This window comes from Nipponia nippon, unplaced genomic scaffold, assembly GCF_047370975.1.
Source record: "Nipponia nippon isolate SJK-2023a ecotype South Korea unplaced genomic scaffold, ASM4737097v1 scaffold_3, whole genome shotgun sequence".
NCBI lineage: Eukaryota > Metazoa > Chordata > Aves > Pelecaniformes > Threskiornithidae > Nipponia > Nipponia nippon.
Window position 1 is genome coordinate 51,390,681 of NW_028262347.1, and position 26,306 is coordinate 51,416,986.

The 26,306-nt window shown below is 38.5% G+C and overlaps 1 protein-coding gene across 20 annotated transcripts in view; it reads left to right on the forward strand.

Moving 5' to 3' along the window:
- VEZT (vezatin, adherens junctions transmembrane protein) overlaps positions 1-26,306 on the forward strand; it is a 69,832-nt gene that overhangs the window by 11,514 nt on the left and 32,012 nt on the right. For 3 of the 20 annotated variants that reach the window (XM_087764333.1, XM_087764350.1, XM_087764339.1), the window contains exons 2-7: positions 4,929-5,063; positions 5,915-6,088; positions 12,461-12,550; positions 15,031-15,206; positions 18,018-18,293; positions 23,321-23,470. In XM_087764333.1, coding sequence (XP_087620459.1) covers positions 4,929-5,063; positions 5,915-6,088; positions 12,461-12,550; positions 15,031-15,206; positions 18,018-18,293; positions 23,321-23,470 — 1,001 coding nt within the window. Of the gene's footprint in view, positions 1-247; positions 304-4,928; positions 5,064-5,914; positions 6,089-12,441; positions 12,551-15,030; positions 15,207-18,017; positions 18,294-23,320; positions 23,471-26,306 lie in introns of those variants that run through there. The other 17 variants (XM_087764343.1, XM_087764344.1, XM_087764346.1 and 14 more) reach the window with 12 other exon arrangements.

Here is a 26,306-nt window from a genome sequence, read left to right on the forward strand (position 1 = left end):
ATTACAACCTATTAAAACTTGCAAGGATAAACTTTCTGATATGTCCTGAATTTCTTAAAGTGTAGTATCTGTAATATATGCAGAAATGTAAAATCAGTTGCTCTTTTTTTTTTTTTTTAATGTTAGACTGTTGAAAAAAGGAATGCATGAATTTTGGGCAAAGAAAATTAGGTGGAAAAAAGGCAGATCCATCCTATTTTCCCCAATCAACAAGTAGATTGTTTTAATATTATCATGGCATTTGCAGGTGAAAACAGCTGAGCCTGATAATGCTGATGAATGACAGCACGAATTGAAACCAAGGTATTTTTCTCACAGTTAGAAGTGCATGTGCGAGAATATGTGCATATTTGTGATCTTTTTTTATGGGAAAGAAGGCATTTAGGAGTGAGAGGTTTGGGTAAAGATGTAAGCTAGAAATTCAGAGCTATAATTTTGTGGGACATCAGACATATTATGAGATTTAATTATTGTTTTTAAAGCTTTGTGAAGATGAAAAATGCTTCGCAAGCATTAAGTATAATACTTCTGTCTCTTGTATTGAAACAAGCAGTATATAGAATAGGATATTTTAATGGTATCATATTGCAATTCTGTAGTTGCATAATTAATAATTTTCTGATTCTCTGAGAATATTGGAGCTTTTGTGTCAATGTTCACGTACATAAAATCTACCCTTCAACTTTTTTAAATTCCTTTGCTGGATTTTCTAGCCATTACTTACATATGTCATGGGAGAAATTTCCTATAGACTGTTGGAGACATCCTTAGTGAGTTATACAGACCACACAGCTTTACAAGTGACAGGCTTGTCAGTATCATTTAAAGTTGGGCAGTATCTAGGACATGAAATATAATAAATAAATAAATAAACAGTCTGTGGTTTTACCTTAGCACAGGCTAATGTATGTGTGCCATCAGTGATATTTCTAATACAAGAGGAGTGTAATCTTCAAATTTTCTGAGCAAAATGTAAAGCTGAGTGTGCTACACAAGAGACCTCGCTCTTAATGGAAGAATTTTATGATCAGTTCTTTAAGGTTCTTAATAATCTAATTTCACAAGGGCCTCAACCCACTTCTTATTCAGTGCTTTCTTTACCCATATCTTACATGCGACTAATGGATTCAGAAAGGGGAACAATGGTGGTTTTACTTATAGCGTAAGGGATTTTAGTCACAGCATAGTTCTTGGTCATTTAAGTGAATAAAAAATGAGGTTTTCCAATGGGCACTTAAATTCTGCTAATAATCTTTTAGAAAAGAATGGGAAAGAGAAAGCATGTGGCGTGAGAGAAATGTGATAGAGGAGGATTGTCGAAACCCGAGTACTTTCTAAGAAACTGAAAGAGGAGAATGTTTATCTCCTCGAAAGAATATGTGATAAACATTCGAGTTACATTTTAATCCATTATCATTTGCTAACTCAGTAATCAGAAAACTGATTTCCAGTTCCGAGCAGTGATAAAAAAATGCAAATCTACCCATAATAAGACCCTGTAAAAGCCTTCGAAAAGTTAATCAGAAGGAATTTGTGTAAAACCTAGTAAGGTGCCTGTATTCCACCTTGATTACAAGAACAAATGAAATTATTCATCCTAGCTAGGGGCTAAAGTTTCATTAACGTTTGGCGAGATGGTGTATTTTTTACTATTTCCGTAGAGTAGAAAATGTACTAATTACAGTTAGATGGAAGGTTTTGATGTTGCCAAATACCTAGTAAGAGGGAAGAACTGAGCCTTCTTACATCTATGCAATATTTCGCTTAATAAATGTGGCATTTGGGATTTTAGCTAATTCTCTCCGTCTTCAGTGGACAGAGTCTCTGTCTCTGTCTGCCTGCCTTCATCCATTTTTGTGAGGAAATGGAACCAGTCTAAACAGCATTAGACCAGTTTTCTTCATCAGCTTCTAGAAAATTATCTCATTACGGACCCCAAAGCGAGGTGCACCCTGAGATACTAGTGGAAAAACTCCTTGGTATATTTGGGTTATTTTGCCAGCTGTCTGTATGTAGGTGAGTACCAATAAAGTACAAGAATAGTCATGCGTCAAATGATGGCTGGCCTTGCTTGTGACAAGTATGATCAAGATGATGGACAGGTCTGCCAAGAGCCTGGATATGATTTTCTTGGAGGCCTGCCTAGAGCGAGCATCAAAACTATGATTTTGAGTAAAACGTTCTCTGTTCACTTAGTGTTTTGTCTACGTGTTTTCATCTAAACAGGGAAAATTCTGTCTGGTTTTGACTGAAACCTCAATGCTACCCTAAAGCCTCTCATGTGGGGGTGTTCAGGTTGTTCCAGGTGTGCTGACAGTGCGCAGCCTGGCTCTGTATGCATATCCATTCATATTCCGAGTTATGTCCTGAAGTTTTAAAGCTACTTTAACAGTGTCTTAAATAAGAGAAGTGTTCTAGTGTATTATGTTTTCTTTTCCATTTTAATTAAGTAGTTCTGGTAAAGTGTCTACTTAGAAAGTTACCTTCTTTCCAGCCAGTCGAGAACGCGACATTGTTTAACTAGAGCTAGATGCATTTAAAAAAGTACTCAACCGTGGAGGAAGGGTACTTGGAAAAAGATAGGATTGAGTTGTCACAGTGAAAAAATTCCCACAAGGAATTGAGTCATTAGCCTATCCTAGCGTTCTGCACAATCATTGTCATTGTGGGTGAGGGGGATTGTCTGTACCTGCACAGGGCTGTGAGTGGGTACGACTGTTTGAGTTTCAGGTCATGACTGGACACTGCATTTGTTGTGAGTAACTCAAGGAGAGCATTCAAATGTATGAATTTGCATGCCTTAAAAAGGTAACAGTGATCAAAATAGCACTTTGGTGATGGGGTTAAAAAAAAAAATCCGTAGAGGTAAGAATTTGTTCAGCTAGTATGAACGATGGCTTCCAAGTTTTATTGTATGGCAAGCAGTCGTTTGAGATTCGGCCACGTTGGTACATGGTCATGGTAGATGTGCCTTTTTTACAACTTGCACCAGCAAGTTAATGATAGTTAACATAACAATTTGTAGTAGATGTTCTGTTGGTGGTTGTTTCTGCAGACCTCCGCAACTGTATTTACTGTCAAGTTTTTACTTTTTACTTACAATATTTTTGTTATCTCACCGATGGCATGTTAGAATTCTTAAAATGTTTCGTGTTCTTCCTATGCAGTTTGCTAGTGTTTGCATACTAGTGTGGGATGTTGATAAAGCTTTTTGGAGGCCAAAATCAATCCCTAACCAACTAGGATATTTAAGACTGATTGCTGAGCGTTGTTCTTAAAAAAGAAGTCTCTCTACATCTCCTGAGTAGGACTGGAGTTAGCAAAAATAGCCTTTCCATCAAATCTATCATAGATACTGCCATATATGTGGATGTCAACAGAAAAATAACAGTTAAGTAAATCTAGATATCTGATGCAGATGAAAACAAGAAAATTCAGAAGTCTGTATAGATAAATATCTAAACATGTAAAAACCCACTGTCTGGCAATCAGAATTCCATACTTTCTCTAAGAAGTTTTATTAAGGACTTCTTATAAATTAGTAGTTTTGCCAGCAGCTTAAAAAAGGTGGGGGTTTTTTTTGTCGTTGTTTTTTTTTTTTTTTTTAAATAACTATGATACTCCTTTGCCAGAAGTGCTACTACCATCTGCAGAGAGAGCAGAAGCCTTTTTCCAATTTGTTTTTCCATTTCTGTAAAATACTCTAGGTACCTAATCAGATTACACTGAGGCTTCATTTACTGAAGTTTGAAAAGTTCTCTAGTTTTAAAGTTTGTTTCAGTAGAAGTGGTTCAAAGTATAATCTATTCAATGTTCATAAACTTTAAGAAAATAGTGTCATTAAGTGTTTTGGAGTCACACAAGAATATTTTAAAATATATTACCAAATACATAGTTTATTTATTGAAAACATGTAAGTTATAAGCTAAAAAACCCTATCAGGTAACCTAGAAAAAATATTGCTATGGGAAAGGTTGATTGGTTGGATGCTTATTTCTCATCACATTGTTTTGTATGTTGACTGTCTTGCAGCCTCTTTCATTACGGTCAGGATAAAGCTAAAGGGAGATACTTAAAGCAAAATTTTGGCTTCTTTGCTATTAACTGTGCTGGTTTTTTTTTTTTCTTCCTGTTGCACAGAATCACAGAATGGTTTGGGTTGGAAGGGACCTTTAAAGATCACCTGCCATGGGCAGGGACACCTTTCACTAGATCAGGTTGCTTAAAGCCCCATCCAGCCTGACCATCCAAGGATTGGGAATCCACAGCTTCTCTGGGCAACCTGTTCCAGTAGCTCACCACCCTCATTGTAAAAAAATTCTTCCTTATATCTAATCTAAATCTACACTCTTTTAGTTTAAAGCTGCTACCCCTTGTCCTGTCACTACAGGCCTTGGTAAACAGTCTGTCTCCGTCTTTCTTATAAGCCCCCTTCAATTATGGAAAGGCTGCAATAAGGTCTTCCTGGAACCTTCCCTTCTCTAGGCTGAACAACACCAACTCTCTCAGCCTTTCCTCATTGGAGAGGTGTTTCAGCCCTCTGATTGTTTTTTGTGGCCCTCCCCTGTACCTCCTGTAACAGGTCCATGTCTTTCTTGTGCTGGGGACCCCAGAGCTGGATGCAGGACCCCAGGTGGGGTCTGACCAGAGTGGAGTAGAGGGGGAGAATCACCTCCCTCGACCTGCTGGCTGCACTTCTTTTCATGCAGCCCAGGGTCCGACTGGCTTTCTGGGCTGCAAGCACACATTGCCGGCTCATGTCCAATTTTTCATCCACCACTATCCCAAAGTCCTTCTCTGCAGGGCTGTTCTCAATCCATTCATTGCTGGTTGTGTGGTTGCTGTATTCACAGTTGTGTTTTGTGGAAAACAAGGAATGATTTTCAACATTGTTTTTTTCTCATTTTTCTTTTTTAACTCTCTTTCAGAATTCCCCACTCTACCAATATCTGCAGGATCTGGGACACACGGATTTTGAAGTATGTTCATCTGTGTCGCAGAAGGCAGAGCAATGTGCAGCAGCAGAAAGCCAAAGAGAACGGACTCTGCATGCTGCCCAGAAAGTGAGCACTCTCCTGTTCCTGAGTATTTATCTTCTCAAAAGAGAACCACATTACTTCACAAATAGGCAAAATCAGAGGGGATAAAGATAAATCTCTTACTGTATTTAAAAAAAAAAAAAAAGAAAAGAAAAAGTAAAAAAAGCCCAACCAGTTGTCATACCTTGTCTGCAAATGTGCTTGGAAATGCATGGTTTGCCAGTATAGTTTGAAGTGTTTATTTGCACTTGTGTAAGCTAGAGAAACAAGAGACTTTGATAGTGAATTTTCTGAGTGTTGTAAATTATCTTATTTACTGGAGATTATTACGTTAGCTTAGCATGACATTCTGGGAACAAAACCTGTAATTTTCTGGAACAGAATATTTATAGTTCCCAGCCCTTCTCAGGCATTCAGTTGCTAAATACCACTTACTCTGTGACAAAACATATTAAGAAAGAGGATTTCTGGGAAGCATAAATACAATAACCAATCTGAATGAGACAGTAGAACTGTGCTTAGCTTAGAACTGTGCTTCTAACAGTAACAGCTGACTCGGATCATCAGCTGATTAGCTCAGACTTCTTAATTCTCTATCATTTTAAGTAAAAGCTTGTGGATTTTTTTTAAACATTTTGGTATTAAAATTATGCTTGAGAATTTGGCTATTTAACACATACTGTGGCCTACACATTTTTTGTTTTCCTTGTTAAAAATAAATGATATTTTACTATTATTGGTAGTGTGCAGACAATGGGACTCAGATGAGGAGCTGTAGTGTGGGTGAGGAAATTCCTCTTTGGAGGCAGCTAATGTAGGAATCTCTTTGCAACAAGTATGTTGAAAATTCAGTAGTCGGTCTGTCTTCTCCTTAGCACCTAGATGGAGCATGCAAAGAGCAGTTATTTTTCTGCCTACCTCTTCCACAGTGGAGAGTTCAGTTTTCGGTGGACATGCTCCAGCTATGTGCTAAGCTAGGAGGAAGAAGGGCCTCCACGCAGGCTTCTCCATCCTGGCCGCTGCAGGCTGAGGTGGGCAGCACCTTACAGGTAAGAACCCAAACCAAGCATTCATGGGTTGATGCATTGCCTCTGAAGAATTACCATTTCTTTGTCCTCTCTCCCCACCATCTACAGTAGTTTCCACCTTTGTGCACTTTAGGTCATCTGATTCTTGCCCGCTGTGACTTTTAACCTGCCACTGGAGCTCAGTTTTCCTGTTGTTCGTTCCTGTTTTATATCTCTTCAGCTATCTTCAAATCAGAAGTTCACGATCCCTTCCCTCTCATTTGTAAGCTCTGCTGCTTCCCTGCCCTACAGTGTTCCACCGTCCGAATTAGCTGGCAGTGAACTGGGGAGAGCATCCTATTTTTCCCAAACACAGGCAATATGAGTGGCCCTGAGATCTCCAGAAGGTCTCCCTGCAGATTGTGGTGGATGTGGGACATCATATGGCAAATGAGGACAGCTGATGCTTTTCTTAGGATCTTTTCTCAAATAGTGCCATCTTGACGTATATCTGCTACTCGGTTCTCAAGATGCTTCAAAGAATTAGCCAAGTAATAGTCACAGTTAGTTAGGCTTTATTTCAACAAAGTTTTTCCAGTTTTGTATGTGTCCCTCTTGTTGCTCCTTTGTTTTAGGTCGGAAGTATTTTTTTCTTGTGGGATTTTTAATCTGTGTTGCTCTGTGTAGGATCTTAGGTAGGGTAGGATTCGGAGGTGTATGAATTGATGTGGATAACATCAGTCAGGTTTTTTCTGATTGGGGGGAAGAATGTGTGTTTTTTTAAATGTTTGCAATAGTATGGTGTACTTGCAAGGACTGACATGCACAGTCTTTGAAGTGAAAATTTAGAAGTTGCAGTGTGAAGCTTATTCATGTAGCAGTATTCAGAGAAGTGTTGGTAGGTCATATTTTCATATAGTGATATTCATTTCAACCACTCTCCGTATAGAATATATAAATGTCCTCACACACTTGTTAGTCCCTTTGAAAAGACAGGGCAATAAAGCATGAAACATTTTGCTCTGGTCTTCAGTCCTGTTGGAGTCTATCTTCATGGATAGATTGGTCATAGTTTGTGTTTACCTGCTGGGCAGGTGCACTGTGCACTTTGCTTCACTGCCTCGATCCGCAGTTTCCGAGAGTTGTAGTCCTACGGAAGTGTGTCATGTCTCCCTTCTTCTTTCTGATCAAAGATGATCATGGAGATAAGATACAGGGTGCATATACATTGAGCAGACCTGTGAAGTACCACTGCATGCCTAGTGCATGGGTTAGACAGAGCCTGTAAAAAATAATCATACTAATCCTTAAGTTTTGTACTGTTCAGCCATGCTCCTGTAGAGTTTACGGTTTTTCAGAGAGTTCAGCAATCGTGTAGAAAAAACCTACCAAGCAGCTTCATACAGAACTCCAGTCTTGTATACTGAGTATTTGTGAACCTAAGAAACAGATTAACTGAGGGGAGAAAGAGAAGTGATTCTTGCAGTGTCTCCATGCTTCATTGGCTGGCTTCTCTAATGTAAGATTATTTTAAATTTAATTAATAAATTGATTTCTAGTTACCGTTGATGTGGAGAGCTATTACATTTGTAATAACGATTACTTCCATCAGTGGTCACAAGGGTGACCATTCAGGGTTTAACTCACAATTTTTTATACTTTAATTTAAACCACCTGTAAGAGGATTCATGGAAGTATTAGATCCACTACCCTTACTTTTCAGAATTGTGAGCTGGCACTTACCGTAGCCCTCAAAAACCACCTGAAAATATATTTTCCCTTTAAAGCTATCGGCAGTTTTGTGGTACATTTACATTGAAGATACCCATTCTGACTTAGTGCAGGAAGACTTTAATTAAGCCATTGTTAATTGAAAATTAGGGTGACATATTTCATTGGCCGGTTATCTGTTCGTTACTATGAAATAATGCATGGACTATCGCTTGTTAGCTGCATTACTTTATTTTGCATGATTACTTTTGTGGAAGTCAGTAAAGCAGTATGATGCTGTGTTCGTGTATATAATTTCCACCAAATTTAATACAGAAGTGCTGTGGGGTTAAGAACCTCAGAAGTATTAAGATATACTGCTTTTAAAAGCCTCAAGTATTCTGGTTTTTCCCCTTCCTTCCCCTCAAGCATTTTACACTTAATTTTATTGTGTTGGGAGCAAGTCCTCCAGTATTGTGTCAGATGTAGAAGTAATTTGTCATGGTTTGCCTTGCAACTTGAAGGAAGTGGGTGTGAAAATGGGCTGTCCGTTTCTTACAAATACTAGGATGACATTCACATTGTCTCATCTCTGTCTAGACAAGGATACGTAGTGGAAATAAGGAAGAGACTTGTGTGTAATTTCTAGTGATAAAATGTGATAGGTTCTTACTGCTGCTGTTCAAGTACCAGTTTGGGAGCGTTAACACTTTTCTTTTGTAATCTGATGTCAGAACGTCTGTTTTTGTTGTTGGGTTTCTGTGTCCCATTGCGATAGGGTGTCTCAAAAGGAAAGAGAATGAGGGAAGGGCAGCTGGCCACGCATTTAAGGAAGTGGACTGGATTTAAGAGGATCTGAGGCTTTGTTGCAACTTTTGTATGACATAGAGACAAATCATTAACATTCCCGTCCAATCATTTCCTCATTTGTACGTGAGACTGTTATCACTTCCCTTCTGTCAGCCTTCGCTGGCCTAGTCTACTGAAATTATAAGATGTCTGGGAAACAAATGGTTTCTGAGTTCTGAATATGTACCTACCCGCAGCCCTAATACAAAATGATCTTAGTTGAGGCTTAGTACAATGCAAAGTATAGTCACAGTTCTCACGCTGAGTTCCATGCTGAGTGATGCCTAGTATGTGCGTATCGTTTTCCTTCTGTTCTGGAAAACAAGTTTGCAAATGCCTTAAACACTTTTATTAAAATAAAAACAGAAAAGCTGCAGTATTGCTTTGTCTTTGAGTTGAGATTGCTTACTCCTCTTGTATTCAGTCAAGTAGGATCCCAGTGCAGATACAATCTGGTGGCATGTAGCAAGATTTTGGCAAGGCAAAGATCTAGTTTGGGATCTTCGGGGACTGAAGAAACAAATCTGGAAAAAAAAAAAAGAGGTTCCTAGTGGCTGATACAAATGTTGCTGCTGGGTCTTGCTGTCTTGCCAAGCACGGCATATGGTTCAGACTTAATGAAAGGCAGAGCCATCAGCTGAATTTGAAGCACATCTTAAATAGTTCTCTCTGTGTGTGGTTTTGGTGTTTTGGGGTTTTTTTTAATCAGAACACGGTCTTAATGAGCATTGAGCTAGAAAAGCTGTAAAGGTGCTTCAAGGTTGTGTTCTGGGGGCTGATGAAATGCCAAGCTCCCATCTGAGGGAGTATAGAGATGTGATTTAGCATGGTAATTATAGGTGCAGTGCTCCTGGCTGTACCAATCTCTGGAGAAAGTTACAGCTAGAGTTCTGGTCTCATGATCGCTTGGTACTCAAAAGCACTGTTTGCAAGAGCTCCTAAACCTGTTTTCTGGAATTAAATCCTATTTGGGTAATTCTGCTTGATCTTTAAGGAATGTATTTCTTCCCATTTCTTAAAGGAATGTATTTCTTCCCATTTACATTTTCCCTTTCTCACTTATTTTCCTAGACTGCTGTGCATATCAATGTTTAAACTGATTATACTGTCACACCTTATCCCATCTTAGATGTGATAATATTTCATCAGTGGAACAGGGCTGGTGCTGGAGGCAGCTACTGAGGATTGTGTTGGGGCTAGCCCTCAGTAGCCATGCAGGTGACCTGATGCGGAAGGGCAGAGGGACCAGTCCTTTGCCTTTGTCTAGGGCTCCCACCCACTTAATGCTAGCTCTGGGTAGCTGGAAGGTACTTAATGTGTAGCATTATCTTCTCTCTGAAGTGCACAGAATTGAAAGGTGCCCATGTTAATGATGGTATTTTAGATACCTGCTAGTTTGCCATTTCAGGTTCATCCTGTACAAAAGAGAAATAGTCCTTAGAATTTTATTTTAGATTCAAATGAATGTACCTAATGTGCATGTCCTGTGCTATTTTTCTTAAATGTTAGGAGTTATGCATCTTTGGTATTCAGTTTACAGAGAGTTCGACTGAGTGGTGTTCTAAAATTGTAAGAGGAATACTCCAGAAGCATTGGCAACATGACCTGACTTGTGTGTTGATGAAAGTTGTTTTACTTGTCAGTAACACTCCCAATGGGAACACAAACTGTGAGACACTGTTCCAAGGATCTGAATAATGTAATGTGTTACTGTACTCTACTGGGTCACAGCCCAAGACAGTGGGTTGTCTTGTTTTGTGCTTTCAAGCACTGACATGCCTGTTGGGTATTTATGCAAGCTCAGATTTTTTATTTTTAAACTAAAACATGGAAAATAAACTAAAAGATTACTAACGTAGCACACTAGTACGGGGTTTTTTTTCCAGTAATTCCACAGTCTAGTTTAGTCAGCTGGTGGCAGTTTAAAATTGTCCTTGGTGTAGATTTAAATGTTCATGATAAAATCCCAAAGACTTATGAAGGCTAAGCAGTTGAAAATGGTAGGCTCCAAGAGGCATAATTTTAAACAGTAAATGGACAATTCTTTCTATACTCTGCTTTCAAAGTACTGGGAAAAGTACTTCTGAATGAAGTATCTGTCTGCAACTCAAATGCAGAGCAAGAACCTTTATTTATTTAGTCTCAGTTTTCTACAAATTGCAATTGGAAAATTTTGTTTTATTTTGCACCACTTTACAAGAAACTTGGAGGATAATCCAGTGCTGCAGTTTGTGACACTCTTCTCCTTCCAACTTATGTCAGTTCCCTTGAGCAACATCACAATACAATCACTTGGATTTAGTCCATAGTCTAAGAAGTGTGGATTGCTGGGGTATCTCCTCCTAATAAGCCACGATCATGTCTGTGTATCGGGAAGAGCATGATAACATGTATCATTATGAAACCCCTATTATTGGTTTCTCTCTCCACTGACCTAAAACCACTTCATTTTGGCATAGGTCTGCAATTCTAACTGTACACAGAAAGATAAGGCATATGTAAAGAAAACTTGAGTTAGGTTACCTAAATGGACACCAAAGTAAGTTATTTCAAAAACTGTTGAAGCCTAAGGGCTTTAGGGTGACAATTTCTGATGTTACTCAAAGCTGTTCTGCCCTGGCTTGCTGCATCACACTTGTGTCACACTGCCTTCCAGAGGGCTGTCGGGCTGCTCGCAGGGCTAACCGCAAAGCTCCAAGCTCCTGTTGCTTCGGTTTACTCTTCTATTTCCCACCTTATAGTTGGGGGGGGGGAGAAAAAAACCAAGAGGAGGGAAAAAAAAAGGAAAAAAAAAAACCAAGAGGGAGAAACGGAAGAAGCTGGTTTAATGCAGACACCCTATATACATTGAGCTATTATAATCTGTTTGTTTGGGTTTTTTTTATTTTGAAAGACTATGCCACAAAATCTAAGTGCTCCACAATTAATTTTTTTTGGCATACATTTCAATTGATTGTATTACATGTCAGCAGTCTGAAGGTTAAGAGGTAGGGCCTCAGAATTCATGAAATATATGTAAGTAAATATTTTGAAAAATACTTCCTGTCAGCTCAGGCTGGGGAAAGTAGATATACAGTGTGTGTCAAAAACTCCATTTTTTTTCATTGAATGGCTGCGGAGTGAAGCAAAATCATGCATCTATTTAATTATAATCTTTCTTGCATCGTATTTTAGGAAGATACATGACTAAAATGTGTGATGACTGAGAGGGAGTCCCTCTAATTAGTGGCATTCGAAGTTATGTTTTCAGCTCAGATGAAAGTGTGGATTTAAGTTGCATGGGAAGCAGCAGGGAGACGAAGTACCTGATAGCATGTGCTGATGGGACAGGGAGTTTCTGGGACAGTTCCTCTTCTTACAGTCAACTCTTCCTTGTCTCTCTTCACAGCTCCTCCAGAGCCTTGTCCTCAAGCTGCGGTGGTCTGCCAAGGAGAGGTTGTTCCTCTCCTGGTCCTTAACTTTTCTTCAGTCCCCATCAGCCATTTAACTTCACTGCTTTTTTTATCCTCAAGGAGAGAGAAAGTCTTTCATATCGATGCAGTAGCTGCCAACTTGAGATCAAACTCATTGTAGCTGTAGTTATTTTTAACAGTACAACATAAAAATCCATTATGCTCCGAATAGGTGGGGTTACTGAAAGCTTTATTTCATGCTCTTGTGTACAGGCAAACTGACGGGAAGCAGATGTTCCCTTAGCATACTCTGAAGTTAGGCCAGACACAATAAGCGAAACTTCCTTACAGGTACTTGGGTCTGAGTTAAGAAGAAAAGCAAATGCAGAAATAAAGGAATTGTCTGTTGCTTATTTTTGGCTTTGTTTTTTTTTTTAATTGGAGTAATTTCTGTTCCCTTCAGCAAGGCATCCTGTCAAAACTAGTTGAGTTCTTTAGAAGTTGGTTTCCTTTTCCACAATATAAGAAAAACGATGACATACTTCACCGACTGGTAAGTGATAATTTTTTTTTCCCTTTCCTTTCCTAATCCACAAGTCTTCCTCTCCTCTGCACCTCATCCTCTGAGCAGCATCTTTGGTCTGTACTGTTGGTTTTGGCTCTAAGAGTTCTACTTCTTCTTCAGATAATATTGATCCTGGTTTTCAGAGTTACTGCGCCAGGCAGATTGGGCACACAAGAACAGGAAATATATAGGTAGCCAGGCTGAAGATGTTAAAAATGTGGAAGAGAGAACAAAATGTGTGAGAAATTAAGGAAATTCTTGAAAGCTGAAAGGAGTTAACCTACAGTGTAGCTACGCCATTCAGTGGAAGGCAGTGTGGAGATGCTGACTGAGGAAGTCCATATGCTGCAGCCTAGTGCTTTGCAGGCACAGCTCAAGACAGAAGGTTCTAGAGCTTTATCTGAGTATTGCTTCACCCTCTGTTTCAGCTTGTTAGCTCAGGCATAGCACGACCGCAGTGCAGCTGTACTACCCCTGGACCCATCCTGGCCTATTTGTTTCTTCACTGGTCTCCACAGTGCTTCTGCATTTGGGAAAAGTGAAGCAAATTAAGGCAGCTCCCTTACAATGCTTCAGAAGAGTGCTGTGCATTAAGAGCAGATGACATCCGTGTAGCAGTCTGGCTGTAGGGAGAAGCAAGAACAGTTCTCTGTACTACCTGCGTGCTCTCCTCTCGGCGGTTCAGAAGCAGGTTGGGTGTCCATCTGCTGCACCAGAAGTTGTATTTTCTTACTTCTGGAGCCTGCAGGAACTTTTAAGGCCCAAGTCAGCTTGTGTGGTGTAGACCTGAAGGGTGATAGTTCTACCCCACATAGTTAAAAATAGTTTTATGCTGCCTTTACACCTGTTCTCTGCAATGCCACTTTCTAGCCAGTTCAGTCTCTAGCCTGGGCTTGTCTGAGATCTGCTTTAACTTGCACCCAGCTGCTTCAGGTTCCTAGTCTGGCTTGCAAATGTCACATTCGTTAGACTGTTCCAGAATCTAAAAGTTAGAATTTTGATTTTATTTTTTTTCCTACTACGATATAGGGATGATGTCTTCAAATGTAGCTTCAAAAAAAAAAAAAACACGTTGAGCAACATGAGAAGTTAGGGGTTTCCATTTCTCAGAGAGTTCTGCTGAGTCCAATTGCTCTCTCTTCTCCCTTATCTCAACAGGACAAAATTTCCTCTGAAACCTCTCATCTTTGATCTTTGGTTGTCTTTTTTCTTCCTCCCTCTTCCCCTGTGAATCAAAGGTATTATCTTCACAGCTTTTTTTAGTTGTACTTTCTTGAGATGGAGACACAACCAAAGAATATGGAAAACAGGTTTCTCCTGCTGCATGTGACAGTAGGGCACTGAAATGACACAGGATGCATCGGAGGAGGGCAGAGTTTCCTCTTGCACACAGTCCTGAAACAAATGTTTTCCATGAAAAGTAGAATGCAAGTTATTGCAAGTGACATCAATGTATGGAATTAAACCTTTGACTAGCTATCTTATGGTTTCATAAATAATCTCATTCTGTCAATGACAGAACTAAACAGATTTTGTACTGTGAAATGTCATACTTCTGTTAGAGGGTTTTACAGAAATAGTCTCCTTTCCCTCCTGTAATCTAGCTAGATGCAAAGACGCACGTGTTCAGTGTTTGTTGGGTTTTGTTATGACATTCTTAACTTAAAGTGTTTTGTAATTATAGTGTGGTGCAGTATGCAAATTAAAATTTCAGGGGGCTTCTCTGATGGATATATTTGTGTTCAAGAGCTGTGTATTGTATATATGTCTTGAAGAGCTATAGCTGTAGGGAAAAAATAGCAAATGCTTATCATGGCATCAAATCCACAAGTAAGTAACTCCCTGAAGTTTGCCTGGAGTTTGGCGAGTGTGAGGTCTTCAAGAGTCTGATGCAGTTTCATGTTTGGATCGAGTTCCCTTGGGAGAGGCACAGAATCCTGCAGGAGAGGACTTCACTGCCTTGGCTGGGGGCTTGAGTCCAGTGCATTGACCCTGCTGTTATTAAGTGTCCACCAGTGACTTTTTGTTAACTAATTTGTAATCTCTCTTTCTAATTTTTGTTTGTTTGTTGACGTAAATTATGTCATGACATTAAAAAAAAAAAAGCATTTGCTGTTTCATTAATGATCTTCTAATAGATATAGTACCTCTCTGATTCTTACGCAAATATATTGGCATAATCTGTGGCATGGTTCCAGGTATTGTTCCTATCTACATCAGATCACAAAGTCAGTTTGATGCATCCTGCAAGTTTGAACTGTTAGGTAGTCTGTGAGTTTTTGAAGTTGAGCAGCTTTAATAAAAATGAAGTAGCTACTTGTGATATATCTGAAACGTTCCTGTAGTCTTTGGGAACAGATTGTAAAGTGTAGAGTGTCTGGGTGTTTTCCTTGTTACGCTAGCTTAATTTTAAGAATTTGCATATGCTTTACTAATGCCTGTTTTTTCTCCTGCCCGTTTGTGGTAAGGATGTTGGATTCCGATTTGACACGCTCCGTACCATCCTGCAACAGGAAGTTCTGCTGCAGGAGGATGTGGAACTGATTGAGTTCCTTGACCCCAGTATCCTGTCTGCAGGGCAGTGTAAGCAACAGGAAAATGGGCAGCTTCCAACGCTACGCTCCCTAGCAACTCCTAATATTTGGTTTGTACAGAGAATATCTACCACTATATTCACTGAGAAACAAGCAAAAAATATATTGTGTGTTCTTTATATAAAATGCAGCAATAAAGTAACTACTTTTTTTCTCAGGTCTTTGAGTCTTTGGTCCACTAGTCCCCAAATTTTTGTATGAGCGTGTTTTTTCCCTCACGCATTTTATTGAAAGAGTGAGTTTTAATCTGAGATAGCTGCATGAACATGAATGGATACTTCCAAACCCTAATATGTACTGTAAAGAAGAACTAACATGGTTGATTAATTCATGAACTTCTAAAGCTATACAATGGTGATTTTGATAAATGAGACATGATTGTGAAGACTGAATTGCAAAGTGTTTTCTTTGCTGCGGTCTTCATAAAATATGTTGGGGGAGTGTGTGCAATTAATTTTCAGATGTAGAATACCAGAAGAACAGACTAAAGAATATTTAAATAAGATGCATTCAAGTCAGCTGAGACTGGTGAAATTCACCCTAGAATACTGAAGGAACTAGCCGCAGCAGCGTCTGAACAGCTACCAGCTGTATTTGACAAATAACAAGGATGGTGTGTGTTCTGACAGAGTGACTTGCTCAGAAATGGAGAGGAATCAGTAGATAAAAATATCTTACAACACAGCCCAGTGCTATGTTTTCATGCGTATGTTAGGAAAATAGATAAAATTATTATAAAGCTGCAACAGGTTAAAAAACCCAACTGTTTAAGTTGTAATATGTCATTATTGATGCTGTCTGTCAAACAAGAGAACTTTTGAACCAAATTTTCCCAGTGGTTTGTCCTGGTCCTAGGACTATTCATTGTTTCTTTAATGGTTCAGATGATAAAGTAAAAATTTGTGAATTTCACAAAATTCGTGAATATTGCTCAGCTTACAGATGACGCCAAGTTTGTAAGTGTTTTGGCAGAATGGATTTCAAAAGTAGCATGGAGAAATATTTTTAAATCAGTAGAAAAGTCAATAAAGACAAAAGTCTAATACTGCACTTGGGAAGGAAAAATCAAATTAACAAACACAAAGTGGTGAATAATTGGGTAGGCAGTACTACTTCAGAAAAAGATCTGCACGTCGTTGCAGAGCATAATTTGAATGCATCAGAAAATTATTCAAAAAATGGTCAATCTCATCCTGGTGTCCTTGTTATATGCAAGACACAGGGGTTTACTTTTCTGTCTGTTTCCCTAAGCCTTGTGTTAGACTGCAGCATCTGGTTTTGGATGCCACACTTGGAGAGGCATAGGTAATTTAGAGACAGTCCAGAGCAGAATAAGAAGAATGATGAGTTTAGAAAATTTAATCTTTCAGAAACATTAGAGTGTGCTAGCATTGTTTGGCCAGAATGGAGAAAATTGAGGTGGGATGGAACAGTGTTACGATGTGTAGAAGGTAGTTAATAAGAAGGTGGTGATCATTTGTTGTTTATTTTGTTTAGAAGAGGGAATGATATGGGGAAAAATAATGTGATTATTTTGCCAGTGATTCAGACTGGACTTGGGGGAAATCTTTTGAACTCTAAGGATACTTATGAGTTGGAATAGCTACCTGGGTGGCATGTGTAGTCTCCATTTTCTTCTTCAGTCTGTCCATGATGATCTGGATTAACCAGAAAATGGAAATGGACAAAGTGACCTCTTAAATCCCTTCCAGTCTTGAATTATTGTGATTAATTTTTTGTGTGTGTGATTTTTTATTTTTTTTTAATGTACCAAGGAAGTTATAGACTGTGAGTCTGCCCTTTTTAAAGTTAATTACATATCTGGAATATTTTAACCCTGGACCTTTACTGAAACCTATCGGTAGCCCTGAAGAGTTAACACTTGTAAAGCTTGTTGAAATATGACCACAAAACTGTCCAGAAAATAGAAACCCAGAGATCATGTCTTATTTTAGAAATGAGAAAATATTCCTTGTGAATGCTTCCAAAACTAAATACAGGATACGCAGCTTTAAGGGGTGAAGAAAATGAACATTTTTCTTTCAAAAAATTTTGAAAAATTAAAGTTGTTATGCACCTTGAAGCCTATATCCCATCCACCTCTGTGAAGACTGTCATAATTTTACAAAACTGCAACTATACTACTATATATGAAACACAGTGTGTTTTCTGGCAGTTACTTATTTTTGTTGACTTTTTCTAGGTGAAAGTAACAGCTTTATGGAGTTTTTTAAATGTCCTTGAGAAATAACTGAACCGAGATACTAGTAACTCTGTTCTTTAAGGATTTTCAAAAGCTGCCAAATTATTTTAAATGATTATTCAAGCCATCCTTATAAAAATGTGTTAAAAATTATCAGTGTGTTGGTGTCCAAGTTAAATGAGTCAGAATCTGGAAAAAATAAAGCTGGCACTGCTTGAGGGTTTTGTTACCAAAAGAAACATGCCCTTCCCTACTGTACTCTTGAACCTGGAAGTACAGATATTCCAGTTCCTACCCACCCTGGCTTATAATGCTGAGTAGTCAGGTTTTTTCCTTTTTCTATTTTCTTTTCTTTTTTTTTTTTTTTAAGTCATATGTGTAAGAGAAACTGACCTTTGAAAGTGGTACATTATTCTTTTACTCATGCTGTAAAGCCAGACAAATGTTTCCTTAGAGTATACTGACCAAGTAATATCATGTACACATACATCTAAATCTGCCACTAGGAGTAGTTTTCAGCATTTACAGCTCCCTTCAGGACCTACATAAAACCTCTGTAATACGATGTTGTAATCTCAAATGTAACTTAGAGCTTCATGATTTTCCCACTTGTTTGACCTCAGGAATCTGTGGTTGATGATACTTTCTCTGTCTGCAGGGATGTCTCGCTGTTGCTTGCCTTTGTAAGTGCACTGCTTATGCTTCCTTCGTGGTGGAAGGAATCATCGTGGCTGCTGTGGGGACTAGTTCTGCTTGTCTACGCAGTCCTTCGAGTGTGGGGCACATGGAGGACAGCCAAGCTGCAAATGTCCCTGCGAAAATACTGTATCCAGCTGGAAGAAACAGTGGCGAATAGCCGAGCTTTTACTAATCTCGTGAGGAAAGCTCTACGACTCATTCAAGAGACTGAAGTAATTTCCAGAGGATTTACCCTGTGAGTCTATATTTCACTTTATTTAATACACAGATCCATTCAAGCCAGATGTCTTCTAAAATTATCTTGTTACACTGTCTCCCGTAACAAGTGGAATTACTGAAAAACATAATACTTAAAGCTTTTCATTTACATAAAATAGTATAATTACCATTCATATTAAAAGTATGAATTCTAACAATTCAGTGTTAAAACCCTGCATCCTGAAGGAGAACTAAGTGTTACAAAACTCATATGCCTTTGAAATCTCCTCCTCTGCTAGCAATGAAATACATGAAGAAATGGATTTTGAACCAACTTAGTTGACTATTTTGGGAAGTCATTTAGAGGGTTGTTTGTCTGAGGGTTTTTTGTGTCTTATATTACCAAATCTATGTAAATAAACTGACCTGCAAGTAATCATTCATGCTTTGAAAAAGAAGATGACATGAAAACCAGTCTATTTAACAAATAGCAGTCTGAAGTAATGAGAACACAGCAATCAGCAAAGAGCATCAAAGGTCATTTCCCACCTCAAATAAAGTTTACAGTATTCTTTTTTCTTGCATACAATTGTTGAGATGTTTAGATTCCTAAATTATTTACTGCTGAATTTGCCTCTCGTCCACTTAAGGGATGTGAAAGTGTTCCTGGTTATTTAGCTCTTGTGGCTATTTGGTAATTTTTGCTTATTTGCTATGTGAAAGGACATCAGAACATGTTCAGTCTATGCAAGGATCCCAAAGCCAACAGGCCCACTTCTGTGCACTCTCATTGCTATGTATGCTTTCCCGTTGTAACAACTCACGGTTAGATATGTACCTGTGCCAGTTAGACTTAAGGTTAAAGGAGGTGGGAAATGCCAACAGCTAAAATCCAGTTAACTTCTTTTGAAAAACAATAAAATATTCCCTTGTGTGCACCAAGAAATTGTTTGTTCGTGCCAGACCGACTGTTCTGCGCTCAGGCACATGTTTTTACATGCAAGCTTGAAACTGTAAACGTAACATTTTGAATTAATTTTCTAGCTTGAGATACCTTCAGTATGCTTCACTGAAGAAAAGTTTCATTCTCCCTTTGGAATGCATAAGCATGTCTTCAGTCTGCCTAGCTATGTGTTTTGTTTTGGTTTGTTTTTTTGCTGAAGAAGCATATAGTTAAGCAATAGGCAGTCTTATCTTTGCAAACGGGTTCTTAAAAGAAATTATTGTTAGGGCTTGTCCAAATTACAGATGAGAAAAACATTTGGATTTTTTCCTAAGTTTAAGCAAACAAACTTGTGGTCAATGTCTAAATTGCTGGTGCCTTGTTCTTTTACTACATATCTTAGATAACAGATTAACAAAAACCAGACTGGTCTTTAAGCTGATGCTTGATCTAATAGCCCCTTTACTTAAAACTTTGGCAAGCTTTTCAAAAGACTTTGGAGTATGGATGGAGTGGGAGAAGTCTGTGCCAGCATCCTCAGTGGAACAACTGTCCAGTATGAAGAAGTCAGGTTTTGGTTTGGTTTAGCCTGGAGGAAGTTCTGTCTCCACAGAGTGTCCTTTTCTGCATCCACATACGCAAGAGATGCTGCTGCACAGGGCACCATGAAGTTCTTTGCTTGAGACAGCGCTTCATGTATGATCCCTTTTTTCTTCCACAATTTTGCTACAATAAACTTTAGCAGAACAAAGTTTAGTATGTTATCCTGTAGTCACCTTGTCAAAGTCTTAATGCTTGTTCAGAAAGAGTCCCATGGCAATAGAAATGGTTGCAGCTGAAAAGTTAACGAGTATCTTCTCGTGTCATCTTACATCCTTGAAGGAATGGGATTTCAACCAGGTAGCACAGCACTCTGTTCAGTAATATGTATGCTGCTGTTTTACTGCTAGCTCAGCATAGTTTGGACTGTGCATTAACCATGCTGTGAATGGAAAGATACTGAAGCTGACATTTAAATAGTACTGAGCTCAGATTTTGGCTAGCTCTACTTAGCTAAGCTCTGATATGGCAAGCCCAGGTCTGTGGCTTTGACCTGAAGTTCCTTGCGTTCCACCGCTGTTTTTTTCTCCCCATGGCACCATCCATTGCTATGTTATCATAGGCTAATTCACATACGCTTTGAAATATCTGTGGGTTTGCTTTATTCTACCCTATTTGCCCCTTGTTAATTGATATTTGATTGCCTCGGTAAATGTTAAATTATTCTTGATGAGGTTTAGGTCAGTTGTTCACTGGTTTACTACTGTGTGGTAGTGACTGCTATATGCTTAACCAATTCAAGCATTGTTTTGCCTTCATTGCCCTCCCACCCAAAAAAACCCACAGCAGCCATTTAGAAAAGGAACTAAGAACCCTGTCAGGCCTCTCTTATATTAGCTGCTCTCAAAGGCAACTGGATAATCTGATTTCAGAATGGCTTTCAGAAGTGTTTAACACTGCTGTTGGCATTTCAGGTATGTCTGTGTGGTACAAACTCTGTGATGCAGAGATGGCCGAGACCTCACCACTGTAGTTTGGATTACAGAAATTGTGTAGCCAAGGTAGGGCAGTGCTCTACTCGGGCAGAATGGCAGTATTTCTGTCTAATTGCTTCATTTGCAGTTAGACAAATGAAGCCTGATCACAGGTTGCAGCCTGGAATTTCCACTGGGTAATGAAAGTATGTCCATTGTCTTGCACATTATAAAATGAAAACTGTAGGAATACATAATGAAAGGCTGCAGCAATAAGCAGCAAGTAGTTATTTCCTTGTCTGTCACTGAAATAATTGGCTTTTCTCCAAAATGCTCCCTTTCTACTATATTTTAAACTGGAAGCAAGCTCTACAAGCATGTATTGGTGTATAGAGCATCTTTGTAGAACTGCTTTCATGTTGGAGTGCAGTCATAGGTTTTTATTAATGTGTTTGTACAAGTTTGTTAGAAGTTGAGAGCCTATTTAAAATTTGGCTTGTAAGATTAATGGAGAAATAAGTCACTGTTCTTTATAAGTAAAATGGGTTTGGAGCAGTAGGAAGAGGAAATTCACCCTTAACCTTTTTTTCTTCGTGCTATTTGTGGCTGATATGCAAAGCTGATAACATTTTGTAAGTCCAATTAAAATATATAGAAGATAAATGGAACATTAGGAGGTTAGGGATATGGCATGTCTGGCACACAGACATTTATAGCAAGTTATACTAATTTAAGATTACTGGAATAAAGAAGAAAACACTGAAACAAGCCTTCCCAGAAGGAAAGCAAATTGTTTTGCTGAATACTGGCAGTACACGCTGTGCACGAGTTGTGCTATATTTGTTCTGTATAGGAGCTGGAAATGCTTACATCGCTGTAGCAGAACATAGATCTCTTTTTTATGGTAGAAGAATTTTACTCCTTTTCTTTGAGCCTGCTTCTGACAATTCACCCAGGGCTTGAGTCAACAAACTGATGTAAGAGTTTATCCATAAACACTTCCAGTTGTTACCTTCAAAAGCTAGGGAAACGTTAGAGATTGGCACGTAGTACATTACATGCTGTGTTCCCTAACGAAACGTATGGCAAGACTAGCATTTTAAATTCACGTTTAGGAATTGAAATTAACACAGCTTGGTTTTATTTTATTCAGATTTTAAAGTACTTTGAGATGTTACATAAACCATTTTAATATTACTCACGTAATTTAATATGGTACGCAGATATTTTAATATGGTATTTCAGCTAGCGTATTCAATACACTGAAGTATTTGGCATGAATCTCCTTGTGTTAATCATATTTAACATACAGATATGGGTCCAGCCTTGCTCACTGGGTGGGCTGCATTGCTTTTTGTATTTGCCAGTGAAGGCGATAAGCTATTTCCCCTCCTGGTCAATGTGCTAAGCACATGCAGTAGGGCTGAAATTTTTCCAGCGGGGTCAGGTCTGCTGGCTTAGTCAGCTCTTCAGTCAGATGGGCTACAGAAATAGTTACCAATGCAGCAACCCACCGCACTCTTGCCAGGTTTCCCGTATGCTTTTCCCTTTTAAGTGACTGCGGACATGAAATCACCTCCTCACCGTGCCCTGGGAAAGGTGAGAGCAGAAGCAGGTTTCCAGTCCCCAAACAATTCATCACAATTCATCGTCCTGTTGTCCGCACTACGTCCATTCCTGAGTTGATTCTAGTAAAAAAAGTCCCAGCATGTAGAGCGCACCTAGACTATTTCCAGTGTCTCTGTCACAGATTTGGCATCAGACTGTATATGAATAGATATAACTGGATATTAATCTTTTTTTCCTTTTCTACAGCTTAATGTTACACAGACATGTTTAATGTTCACCCAGTTCACAATTCAGTTTATTTCCAGATGAGGCAATTTCTTATAGTTCTAAAGCCATTCTGAAGTATATTCTAATAGGCAAATGGCACAGTTTCTTTTAAATGGTATATTCACTTGAATATGTGGACACCAAAATACATTTTCAAATATGCCTGTATAGGTGCATACATTTCATGTGTTTACCTGTCAGACTCCCACAAACACAGCTGCAATTCATTGCATGATGATAAAATCTATGTCACCACTCAGATAATATTTCTGTTGACATAGAGAAGATTCTGTATGGAGAAGGTTGAAAGAATATAGTGTTTTGCCTGAAAAACAATACGTAGTGGCACATTTTTTCTGCAAAAATTATTTAAAGAACAAATTTGCATATAAAGAGGTATATGTTGAATATCTGTGTGTTAAAACTTCCAAAGCTTACAGTGGGCTTGTGATAGTTTTGTATCAGAGATAACGTTACAGCCTGTCTACCCTTAGTGTATCGTTTTGGAAAACTTTGGAGAAAACAACTGTCCTCAGGAGTTTTGCCGTGGCTCAGATGAGACTAGAATCAGGCTATCTACTGAGGAATCCTGGCTGCTTATCTGAAATATTGATTAAATCTATCATTGATATGATGGATTTTTTTTTCCTGTCATAGTTACTGAGTGGTTTGAAAAAGTTTTGCTAAGTAATGGAATAAGAAAACTGATGTACTGTCTTTTAAAAATACTTTAGGACATCTGTACAGTTGTATCACATTTTACTTTTCAAGTTTGCTTGACAGGGTCAGTGCCGCTTGCCCATTTAATAAAGCTGGACAGCATCCTAGTCAGCATCTTATTGGTCTCCGGAAAGCCGTTTATCGATCTGTCAGAGCCAACTTTCGAGCTTCAAGACTGGCTACTCTATACATGCTGAAAAAATATCCTTTTTTGTAAAAACCCACGAGTTCAGGTATTCCATGTTACCTACCTGTAATTGTGCCAATGTTTAGAGTTAGCATGTCTGGAAACATACAACATCTAATTACATACCTAAACAAGATAAAGAAAAGGTAGCATAGTAAATTGGGGCTTATGCTTGGTTTGGAACATTCTTAAATTTTTTGTCTTTTTGTGTACTGTGCGGTGTGAGGTAAGATTCTGTGCACTGAAAACATTGTCCCAGTTACTGACACTCATGCCTTTGGTGTTCGTACCAATAACATGTTTCAGAGTCCTTCAGGATTTTGTTTTATAATTTCTCTTAGCCATCTTTTTCCCTTGCACCAAAATACCCTCTTCTCTGAACAATGTGGCCTTTCACTCAACATCCCCGTGTTCAAAGGGAAGTTGATTTCCTGTTCCAGACAAGCTGGGTGAAACTCCGATTACATTAATTAGCCAAAAGGCACATTTAAGAGCGAGGAGTTTCTGCTCTGAATCAGAGCAGAACACTTTGTTCGGATCCATTTTGTGAAGTGTCATCTGTATTTCTTTGGTGAATCGTATACTTTTTTTAATGGCATTAACATTTCAAGGGTTTTTTCTGTGTTTGTTGTACTCACTGTACTATATAGGAAATAACAATGTCTTCACCCTGTGTTATAGCAAAAAATAAAACAGATATGTTCCTGATCTGAAAAAACACATGCAGGGTAACACAAGCTGGTGGTAACGTGAGTGTTGAAAATCTGACAGGACAAATAACTTGTTTTGTCTTCCTGGAACATAATATTTGACTAATGTATCTTGCCTGGTAAATGGATGGATATATTGAGTGATGACATGTACACACACACAGGCACACACAAAGCTACGAGTGCATGCATTCACTTTGAAGGAAATGAGTATTTCTTTTCAAAATAATAACTTGTGGAGGGATAGGCATCCTCATTCTGGGCTCAAGACTTCACTTTTAGCTCTGAGGAATAAGGTGTATTTGCTACGTAAAGAAAGAAAAAAATACTCTGACTGGTTCAGACATGTTGATAATGATAGCAACTGATAGCTAGCTTGGAAATTATCAAGAATCACTTCTAAGAACATGGGAAGAGAGATCTGAAAATATGATCAGTTAACATGGCCTTCCCAAATATCCTCCAGCATGAAGAAAGTCAGTCCAGCTGTGGTTATGACAGGTGTGTAGATTGTTGCTGCGGCTGGGGAAGTACAGGTTCAAGGAATACTGGTGTGTATTAGACTGTCCACTAGTTTTGTAACTACTAAACTTAAGGAATGGCTTTTAAATTAAGGAATGGGAGAGCAGAAAATTTTGTTTACTTTGGATAACTTCACATTTATACCTGTCTTTGAAAAATGTTTAATATGGAAGTTCCATTATACCAAATTGTCATGCAGATATCACAGTAGTAAGGGCTAGCAGAAATAAATGGCCAAATATTTATTGAAGTTGCGTGTATATAGATAGCTTCTTGACAAATGGAAAGAGAAGCATTATATTCGTGCAGAACGTAGTGGCAAAAATGGTGGTGTGAGCTGAGATGCAGGCTGGACCAGTTCTGCAATGCATGAAAACTGAAAGTAAGGAATTTAAATGTAAGGAAGGTGAGTAAAGGATTCCTTCTCCCCACCAGGATAATTAAGAGCAGCTTTAAGGTCGTTCCAAGTTGCCTTATTTTGAATTTTTCCCTGCGTATCATGAATGCCTGAAAATGTTATGTGTATTACATGGGTATGGATGGCAAGGAGCATCTTTCAAATAGATTCCAGTGCCTTGTGCAATGAAATAGTACTCTTACGCTGGAGGGGCCAAAGATTCCTTCATGTCGAAAGCATTCACAGCTGCCACTTGTGACAACTTTAATGCCCTTGTCCGTCATCAGAACGTTAGCACAAATCTGGCCTACAGCAAGGAGAAAGAGGAACTGGAGAGATTAAATAAAGGAGTGAGGAGATAAATTGAAGGAAAGGAATGTTGACAAATTAAAGGAAAGAAACTTCCATCCAATGTCTGGAAATGAGATCCCAGTTCTGACTTTTACAGTTCTTCTTAGTAAGTCTGCTTTGTACAAAATCAGAAGATGTTCTCGACTTTAACTCCTCTAGGTTATTTGAGTATGAATTAATGAATTGTTATTTGAAATTTGCTTTTTCTGAGCATTGTGAGAGACATGAATCCAGTAGCACTATTAGTGATTTACACTGGCAGCAGCAAAACAAACTGCTTTTATCAGAGAACAAGATATTAGAGAAACATTTGAAATACTTAAAATTTGGATTAATATTACCAAATAACATTAAAAAACCCCAAAACCTATTTTCCCTGGTTAGTCATAATACTTTTTAAATAAACATTTTTTGTTTTACTGGATATTGCTTTGTATTTTTGTTGCAGAGCAGATGTATCTCTGTATTTAGGCAAGTGAAAAACTGAATTATTTTTGGTTGGAATGATTTTTCAATAGCAATTTAATATGCGAAACACCTCCTAGTCTCAAGGGCAACAAAAATTGAATCTTCCCAGCTAATACACTAAAGATCAAATCTTAGTTCCCTTTTAACTGATGGCTGATCATTCTTCAGGGCGATTTTTCTCTTTGAAGAATAAGGAAGTAGTAATTTCTTAAGAGTGTGAGCAAATGCATAGGACAGGCACTGCTTTGAACCACAGAGTGTGCATTTCATGGAAACATTTATGTGCATGTATCAATGGGAAATAAACTTCCATATTACAGTTTGCTTTCCTTGGCTGACGGTATTCAGTTGATACTGCAACGTGGGCATGGTACTTGTCATTCAACAACAGTGGTGAGCCTT